Source organism: Tursiops truncatus, chromosome 20 (assembly GCF_011762595.2).
Source record: "Tursiops truncatus isolate mTurTru1 chromosome 20, mTurTru1.mat.Y, whole genome shotgun sequence".
Classification (NCBI taxonomy): Eukaryota; Metazoa; Chordata; class Mammalia; order Artiodactyla; family Delphinidae; genus Tursiops; species Tursiops truncatus.
The window spans coordinates 28,073,447-28,083,099 of record NC_047053.1 but is presented as its reverse complement, the minus strand read 5'-3'; the positions used below and the strand labels follow the sequence as shown (position 1 = coordinate 28,083,099).

At 52.6% G+C, this 9,653-nt stretch overlaps 1 protein-coding gene across 1 annotated transcript; it reads right to left on the bottom strand.

Moving 5' to 3' along the window:
• Window positions 1-1,248: 1,248 nt before the first annotated feature.
• On the bottom strand, window positions 1,249-8,574 carry DYNLL2 (dynein light chain LC8-type 2). The gene is made up of 3 exons (XM_033847068.2): window positions 8,265-8,574; window positions 5,349-5,487; window positions 1,249-3,257 (listed from the first exon to the last, which is right to left on the bottom strand). Exons 2-3 carry the CDS (start codon window positions 5,478-5,480, stop codon window positions 3,120-3,122), a joined length of 270 nt encoding a protein of 89 aa, XP_033702959.1. The 5' UTR covers window positions 5,481-5,487; window positions 8,265-8,574; the 3' UTR covers window positions 1,249-3,119.
• Window positions 8,575-9,653: the final 1,079 nt, after the last annotated feature.

Below are 9,653 nucleotides of genomic sequence, written 5' to 3'. Positions count from 1 at the left end.
GGAGAACAGGATGAAAGAGAGGTGGGATACTGAAGCTCCTGCTTCCTCTGCCTGGCCACAGTTCCGACAGTGGCTGCATTCCTCTGCCACAGTTCCCATCTGCCTTCCACAGCCCCTTCTGTAGTCGATCCTCCAGTGTTGCCCCTCCTGGGCCCCATGGGGTGGGGGCTCATCAGGAAGCCTTGCAGGATTAACCTTCTACATGAGCACCATGTACCTACCTGTGCAGGAGTGTGCTGTCCATAGATGCTACCTGGACTGCCTCTCCCATCAGGACAGGATGAGTTTTGACCCTAGAGGCACCTATCGCAGATAAAATGTGGACCATGGCCTCCTCTCCTCCTCCAAAGCTCCAGCTCTGTCAAATCGTTCATACCAGCAAAGGTGGGAACAGAAGTTGAGGTTCTAGAGCCCCTCGTCTTACTCCCTTGGGAACTCGCTGCCCTGGAGGTTTTTCTCCCCAGGATCCAGCCCACCAACTTTCAACTTTGTGGAAGAAACGGATCCACCTACCTCCAACACCAATAGCTCATTGCCCAGTTTATTTCCTTGATAGTATTTATCACTACTGGCTTTTTAATGTGTACGTCTGCTCTGTGCACTACAATGTACATGCCATGAAAGAAGAGAACTTCCCTGTCCTGTTCTCCTATGTGAACAGCATCCTTGGCCTAAGTATAAAACTCAGAAACATTTTTCAGTGAATAACTGACAACAGAAATGAGTATAAAGCCATCTCTGCTCCCAAACACCCTCCACAAGAATTGTAGCCATAAGCCCAGACACCAGTGGCTTAGGGTCACAGGGGTGGGCAGATACTCTCAGAAGCGTCTCGGTACTGCTGACTTCTCCAGGTGTGTGTGGGCAGGAGCCCCAAGTGGGACAACCAGGATAACCCAAGAGTCAGAGACCACTCAGGTTCCACCTTTCTGAAGATCCTCAGCTTCTCCGTTCCTGAGTGGCTAGACCTAACAGAAACAGTCTCCAGGTCTCAGCATCGACTATATGGAAGACTCAAAATGAGGCTCACCAGACCACCTCCACCAACGACCCAAGAACTCCTGTGGGTGAGCGCCGCTGGTTATTTTCCTCCACTTAAGGGGCCCAAGCCTAGGTCCTCTGAGACCTGATTCAGCATCTCTTTGGACCCCGTTCTACTCCACCCTAGATGCCCACCCCTCCCACGTGTGGTACCACCGCCACCAGGCCATCCCCTTTACCCCCAAAGAAACCCAAGCAGCTCAGAAGTGCATCAATCGACCTTTAATGTCCAAAAGAGGCAGAGGCGTGGATGCAGAGCACAGGAGATGCTCCAGAAACGAGGGAGAGATGGACACACACCAGACATTTCCAACTGGCCGCACAAGTCTGGGAGGGCAGGGGGAGACAGATCTGGACACTCATAAAAAAATAAACCTCAACTCAAGCACTCAGTCTTGCGCCCACCAAAGGGTTTTACAGGGAACTCACTCACCATCCCGGTCCCCACCCTCCCTTGTCAGCATCAAAGAAAGCTCAGCACACACTAAAGGCTTGAGAAGGGGGCATTCTCCTGCCTCCCCACCAACCTCGAGGATGGAATCGGAAAAAAAAAAAAGAGAATGAGCTGGATCCCAAACCCCCTCCACAGCATCAACCCTACACATGAGAGTTTTTAATGCGATTTACAAGAATCAACAGCTCAATCAGTAATGACTCCCCCCACCCCATTCCCCACCCCATCACTGTTTGATCCACAGACAAGATTTCCCGAGCACCCCCCTTGGAATCTCCTCCCACTAGCAGTCCTGCTCCATCCCCTAATTCCTGGCTTCACCACTGCAAGACTGACCTCCGAAGTTCCCCCAAAGCCCCTCAACAGCCTTTATCACACTTCCACCCCTGCCTCCCACAAGAGGCTGCCACCACTCACAAAGTCCCTTTCCCTCTCCACTGAGACCCAGCTCATCCCGGACTATCCTCCTAAAGCCTTCCCGGGAGCAGACAGCCATAGGGCAAGCAGCGTCTAGGCCAGATGGCTGAGGGCGGGTAGGGTGATACCCATCTTCACCCCCAAAACAGAGGCCCCCAGAGGTTTTTAACATAAAGGCCCACTTGTCTACCGATACACCTTAGAGATTCCACAGTCCTGCCCCTCCCTCCCCTCTACCCTAAACCAAGATATACACACATTCACACACATATACAGAGGAAAAACAAGGGACACATTAATTTGGTTTGATTGCTAAGACCTAGCTAAGAACTAGTCACCAGAAATTCCCTTGCCAGCCAACTACCAGGGGCTGCTCTAAGAGAACTCTGGAGGAATGAGAAAACAGAGAGCTAAGCAGGGAGCAGACAGAAGGAGAGAAGAATGAAAAGAAAAAAAAAAATCAAGCTAATCCCACCCTCAACATCCTCCTAGCATGAGCTCTGGCAGGAAGAATGAAAGAATAAAAGACACAGCCCTCACTTAGAAACTCTTCTGACAAAGACAGCAAGATAAGTCTGCTCCCCACTCCCACACGCCACAGACAAACACGTCTCAAGGCCCCTTAAAGAATCCAGCCCCTGCCCCACCCTCTGCCCCAAGCCGTGGAATCACAGTTCAGTGGAATATTCTCCCTGGTACTAGATCAATCTCCCTACCCTCCTTCCTATCCCTCTCTCCTTGTCAATCCTAACGCTGTCCCCCCTGCAGCCTCCCTGGCCCTCCCAAAGCAGCATCCACCACCAGAAGAGGCAGCTGCACAGTTTTAGTTCCACCTCCAGAAACCTATTTCTTTTCCCCAGCCCTCCTAGTCGTACAGGCTTTGTTGAGGGCTTTTTATTTGTATAGGGAGAGAAAGAGAAAAGAGAGGGGTGGGAGAGATTTCCTAGTGCAATACAACAACAACAACAACAACAAAAATTTAAGTCTTGAAAAATAAACGTAAAGCAGCCTTCTTCCCCAGGCAACTAAACAGAAAGAAGTTTGGTTTTGTTTACTGCGACATACACATGAAATCGAGTATACAGTCCATGCAGTAGCACAGCCATTGGAGAGGACATCCTGATGCTGGCCCCAGTGCAAAACAGTCCCAGCAACGCCGCCTGCTTGCCATCACTGCCGCCACCACTAACACCTTCACTGCGGCCACCTAGCCTGACTTGAAGAGGAGGATTGCAACTTGACCCAAGTAAAAATAGATGAAGTGCTTTGTCTCGTGTGTAACGTAGCTGCCAAAATTTCGGCCCACAATACAATGCCAGGTAGGGTTATATTTCTTGTCAAATTCCTAAAAGAAGAATAAAAAAGAGAAAAAAGGTGATTAGGACAGCTGGAGGATGAGAAATCAGAATGAGAGTCTGATTAGTTTAGCTGTCACCCCCACCCCACCCCCAGTCCACGGCCTCGGTTCTCTGAACCTCAGGAGCTCAGGTTCTAAGGTTGGCTAGGACACTCCTTCATTAATAATGTAACACCACAAAGGCTCCATTATTTCTCTCTAGCACTTTACAGCCCGTTCATCTCTCGTTCCTCTAGTTACCCTGCTTTTCAAAAGCCCACCCCGCAATCCTTCAGCAAGGGAATCAGAAAAGCCAGTGGAATAAAGGACCACTCCAGGGTCACACAGCACTGAGTAGAAGAGGAGCAAGCCTCCCTGGCGTGCCCCTTGCCACCTCTCACATTACTAAACCAGCATTTCCAAACGCCAAAAGCCAAGACGCTAAAGCAAAACGGGGAACGAAAGTACCAGGAGTACCTGCAGGAGAACCAGGAAGCGATTCTGTGTAAGCCAACATTAAAGACACTCCAGTGTGGCAGGCACTACGTGGGCTGTAAACACCAGAGAAAGGACCTCAACCATGAGATCAAGGCAGTTCCCTCACTTCTCTCAGGGCTAGTACAAGTTCAGCACCAAAGCCAGCTAGGAAATCCTCACGACCTTATCAGACAGACCTTCCCACTCCGTGGACCCAGCAGGAAACAGATGGCTCAGTTCTAGCTGCATCCTGCCGTGGCTGTGAAAGGACAGCAGCCCTCCACCACGGGCCCAGCAATGCAGCCAACCTTGGGGCTCTGGCCCCTAGGGGCTCAACCTGCAACTTGTTTAGCGTCCTCACAGCCCCCATACCACGTAACTCCAGAAGGTATTAGGAGACGGCGGAAAGGGCATGGGTCACCACACTCAGCTTTATTCCTGACTGAAGACCCTGTGTAACATAGGAGAGCCATAGTTCCTTCCCCATTTTCCCCATCAGCAAAACGAGAAAGCGATTCTTCTGGCCCTAGGAGTCCATGGTTCTACATTCTCTCCCTGAATAGAACAGAAAAACCATCACTCAACAAGGACCCAGCACACCTAGCAGCCTTGCCAGCTCTGCACCCCCTGGCTACACACACAGAAAGAAAAAGTCTCTCAGGACCCCAGTTTCCTCTTCTCATACCACCCACACACACAGGAAAGAGTTCTGTGAAACTCAAGGATACTCTACCGCCTGTATGGACCAGAATGCCATGGCTCTTAGGCATCCTTGGGATACCAGAATTAAGAATATCAAAGACTGGGGCTCTGCCACCAATGGACATGGATCCTGACTGGGAATCAGGGACCCTGGGTACCACCTTTCACCTCTAGCTCAGCAGCTTCCTCACTATATATATGTTAACTATGTCCATTCACCCAGGAATTCTTCAGGGACTAAACCTATTGCCCCAATAATGCTCATCTACTAAAAAATATCTATATATCTATATATCTATATATATTCAAGCCCACCCTTTCCTCAAGGAGGCAGGGAGAAGGGGACGATTTAGTGCGTGAGTCCCTTTCTCTTTGGCCGCGCAGCTTGGCTTGCGGGATCTTAGTTCCCTGCCAGGGATTGAACCCGGGCCATGGCAGTGAAAGCACCGAGTCTTAACCACTGGACGGCCAGGGAACTCCCCACCTGAGTCCTTTTAAAGAAAAGGAAACGTCCTACGTAATGAGAATCACTTATAGGGCTATCCCACTTTAAATGATGCAGCTCCCTGAAAATTTGTATAGGATCTTATGTTATCCAATCAAACATCCTTGGTCTTCATTTTGAATAGTTCTGAATTGGGACAGTTATATCTAGTCCTGAAGCTTCACTCCCCATTGCTTTTGCAGTCACATAACTATCTGTAAACATACACACAACCCCAGCAGAGTTCCTATTAAAAACTCTTAAGGTAAATGCTTTAATAAATAAGTATCATCCCCTAACTTATCTCCTTTGCAAGTTCGTAGGGTTCTGTTTGCATGGAATATACCTACTTTCCTATGCCCCCACTCCAGCCCTCCCTGGGGCATAACTCAGCTATCCATCCCTATCCCTGACCAACCACAGCTCTCCCAGCACACCTTCTTGATATAGGCAGCAATGTCCTTCTCTATGTTGTACTTCTCCATAGCCTGCGTGGCGCAGTCAACGGCATCTTGTTGCATGTCCTCAGACATGTCTGCGTTCTTGATCACTGCCTTCCGGTCAGACATCGTGACACTGCAGAAGAAGCAGAGAGGTGAGGCTGCAATCCCATGCTCTGGGCAGTGAACACTAACAGCTGGGTGTGGGGCTGGGAGAGGAGCACAGAAGATGAGGGCAATAGAAAACACAGATATGAGGCATTAGAAAAGGGAGCTCCTAAGATTTTAGCAGACACATGGTTGCCAAGTCTGGGAAACACAAGGTAAATAATTAAAAAAACATAATAAGCCATCAGTTGTTATCACATGTAAAATGAGGCTTTTCCAACTCTAAACTTATCTATTTCCAATATTTTGAATAGCACCAATAGCCAAGATATTACAATACACCATCTACCAGCTGTGTCCTTGGGCAAGTTGATTAAACTTTGTGCTCTCATTCATCATCTTAAAATGCGGACTTGAGTTAACCTCAGGGTAAACCTGGTGGTATAACACCTGAACATAATAGACCCTTGATTTAATGACCATTATTATATCATTGGTATCAAAGTGGAAAGATGAATTAGGCCTGACTTCTGGTCTGTGGACAAGTTACTTGGCCTTTCTGCATTCGATTACCTCTATTTTAGCAATGAGGATATCTCTCTATCAAGAGCTGTTGTAAGGATTAATTAAGGTTATATGAGAACACTGCAAACAAGGACAGTCTATACAGTGGTCTCACCCATTAGCCAGATTCAGCCCACCACCTGCTTTTGTAAACAGTTTCATAGGAACACACTACAATGGCAGAGTTGAATAGTTGTAAGAAACTAGATGGCCTGTAAAGCCTAAAATATTTACTATCTGGTCCTTCACAGAAAAAGACTGCCAAGCCCTAAGCTACCAATGCCCAGTGGTGACAGAGACAACAAAAGGTAAAGAATTATTATTTTAATAGCACTCTTTCATATCCATGCTATCTAAGACATTGCATTCATCCTATAGCAACCAGAGTTGCAGAGCTCACCTTGCATGGTCCCCTCCTAGGATGACAGGAATTCCAGGAGGGCTGGCCACGGCCTGCCTAGAAGTCTATGGCATGTGAGGTGCTTTGCAGGAAAGGGGATGAGCTGCAAAATCCTATCCTCTGTCCTTGACCAAGTCCCATCACAGAGGGCAGTAACAATCCACCCCCCATCCCATGTGCTACTCCCCCAAAGCGCCACTCTGTGGCCTGCCCAGTGGATAAAAGATGTTGTCGTTGCAGCCCTGTCCGATACAAAGCTACACAGGGACCTGACTGCTCAAGGAGAGATCCCTGGTATCATTCCGGGCCACCCGGATCTGAGTCCACACTAGCCTGTGGGCTGGGTGGGCTGAAAAGGGAAGCAGAATTCATGACTACTTCTTCAGCCTGCACTAGATGCAAAGAATGCATGCGTGCCAGCTGCTAGTCAGGCAGCCCTTTACTGCATCCGGGGCACCTCTGTCTCACACTGGCAAATTAAGCAGGGCTGGTTCCACTTTTGCAAAGGCTGGCAGAGCAAAGGATTATTGCCCCAGTACCCTCTGCTCCCATACGCCCGAGAGGGAAAGTCAGAGCCTCGAGAGGAGTCTGTGAGCACCAGCTGGGGCTGAGGAAAAGGTCAGGCGAACCCTGTTCAAGGCCTGGCTGTCTATATGACCTGGGGCAAACCAACATCTTTTTAGAAAACAATGGCTGAAATAAGATAAATGTGGCAACTTCAATGGGTTTGCGCAAAGGTACGACAGCAGCAGTACAGGGAAGAAAACTAGTGTCACCGGGCGGCCTATCCCAGGTTACCACTCAGAAGGGGGCACTGTTTACAAATCCAAGGGTGGGGTGGGGCCTGATTAAAGGATGAAATCAGCACCCGTTTTCCCAGCAAGCTCACCTGCCCCACTGCCTCATTCCCAAAGTCCAAAGAAACAACTTTGTCACAGTAATTAAAACCACCTTACCCTCCAGGAGAGCCTGCAGTTACATAACGTTGGTCTTGTGACTACAATGCCACGATTCTTCACCCCTGACCCCCCAGGCGTCTGAGAGGTGAGGCCTAGCCCCAGTCTCCCCTGTCCAAGGTGCCAATGAGAAAAGGAAAGGGAGGGGCCAACGTAGTCCCTCCCCCCCGGGGAAGAGGGAAAAAAAAAAAGCAAGGGACCTGGGCCTCCAGATTGAAGGATGACCACAGGGCCCCAGGCCAGCTGCCTTAGTCACGAGCCAGGGGCTCCTCTGAAAAGCTAAGAGGGCACTCCAGGACAGCTCACTCTCCTCTATCCCCGGCCCTGCGACAAAAAGACCAAGCCTCCGAACGACACGACCCGCCCTCCCCGGCCCCCAACACGCACAAACGCTTGTATTTCCTCCCTTCGGACCCCAAGGGGCCGTCTCCCTCCACCACCCCATCCTCCAGTGGCTGCGATCCCGAAGGCCGGCACCTGGGCCGGGAGAAAGCCTCCTCCCCCCGCACCTCCGCCCGGCCGGCCGCCCTTCCCCGTCCGGCCTAGAGCAGCGCCGTAGTGACTGGGCGTCCTCGCTGCAGGAAGGACGCCCCAGAGGGTGGCGACGGCGGGACGAACCGCGTCACGCCCGAGCCCGCTCCGCGGCTCTCCCTCGGCCCAAACTGCAAGGGCCCCCGAGCCCGCAGAGAAATCCCGGGGGGGGGGGGGGCGGGAGGCCTCACCTCTGTAGCCGGGGGCCCCGGGGTCGGGAGGGCACAGGGTGGCGCAGCCCTGGGCAGGAGAGGCGCCGGGGGCGTCACGCCGAGGCCAGCACTGCTCCGGGCCTCGGGGCCGAACTCCGCGCGTCGGGCCGCCGCCCCGGGGCAGCCTCCACCCACCGCTTACCTTTACGGAGGCGAGTCCGCGCGGGGTCCCGGGGGAGCAGGGATGGCCTGAGGCAGAGCGCGGGCAGGGCGGTGTCCCCTCGGCTCCTCTGGCAGCAGCCGCCGCCGCCGGCGCCGCCGCGGTCTCCGGCTCCCGCAGGCCCGGGCCGAGCACAAGCGCCGCCGCCCTCCGCCCTCGAGCTTCTCCCGCCGCCCGCGCTCCGCCTTGCGCCCGCCGGCCCGCCTGCCTGCCAGCTAGCCAGCTCCGCGCTGGCACCTCGCAGCTCTGCTCCGCTCGGCCTCGAGCTTGGCGGACGCACGACCCCCCCTCTGAAATAGCGCCCCGCCCCGCTCCCCCCACCGGCGCGCTCGCCGCCGTCCGCGCTCCCCATTGGCTGGGCCCGTTCGGCCCCGCACTGCGGGCTTCTCCCCGCGCCGCTCTCGCCCCACATCTTGTTTCCTCCCACAATGCCTCGGGGCGGAGGGAGGGGGTGGGGAGGGGGAGCTGGAAAAGGTTGGGGGAGGGAGACGTGGCCTTCAGAAGAGAAAAAAGAAGTATACAGACCCCACTAACCAGGGCTGGAGAGGCCAGGCCTAAAAAGGAATAAAGAGGCCGGGTTCAATGAGAGAGAAAAAGAGGGAGGGGCGTAAAGACCCTAATTCGAAGAAGAATAAAGGAAGAGAGTGGGATGGAGATTTCAGACCCTGGGAGCCCATGGGGAAGGGGTAGAGATCCTAACCTTAGAAAGAGGAAGGGGAAGGAGGTGAAGTCATCAGTTTTAGAGGAAAAGACAGGACGCCTTCCGTCCCCCCAAAACTGTGGGAAGGAGAGGACAGCCAGCCCTATGGAGAGGTAAAGCCATAAACAGCCGCAGGTCTCCCCTCCTCTCACTTTCTGGGAAGGCCCCTTCCCCTTCCTGCTCTGCCTTTGTTCCCGAGTCTCAAGGCCACAGGACCTAAACTCCAAGCTGGGGCCCCAGATGCTGTTTATCTTCAAGAGCAATGGAGGCAAACCCTAAGCACGATTGTGAGAGGGGAGTTTTGTCTTTGATACACAGGCCCCTGGAAGAGAGATGAGAGTAAGCCATTTCCAGTCAGTCTACCCGCTTGGTTAGACAGGACTAGAGGGGGCGTGAATAGAATGCCCTAGAGGTACAAACCAAAGCATGTCTGTACAGCCAGGAGCCTTAAAATTCACCCCATCCATATTCCTCACCTTATAAAGGAGAGAAACAAGGGACAGAGCAAGGGGGAGCCCTTGCCAGACCCCCACAGGTGAGGCCTGGACCTGGCTTCTAGGCTGAAAAGTGGTGCTTCTAGGCAGCAGTCCCCCTGGGGTTTGTGGGTGTGTGTGTAAATGCCTGTGCACACTGGGAGAGTGCCTGCCCTCCATGCCACACCACCCACCTCC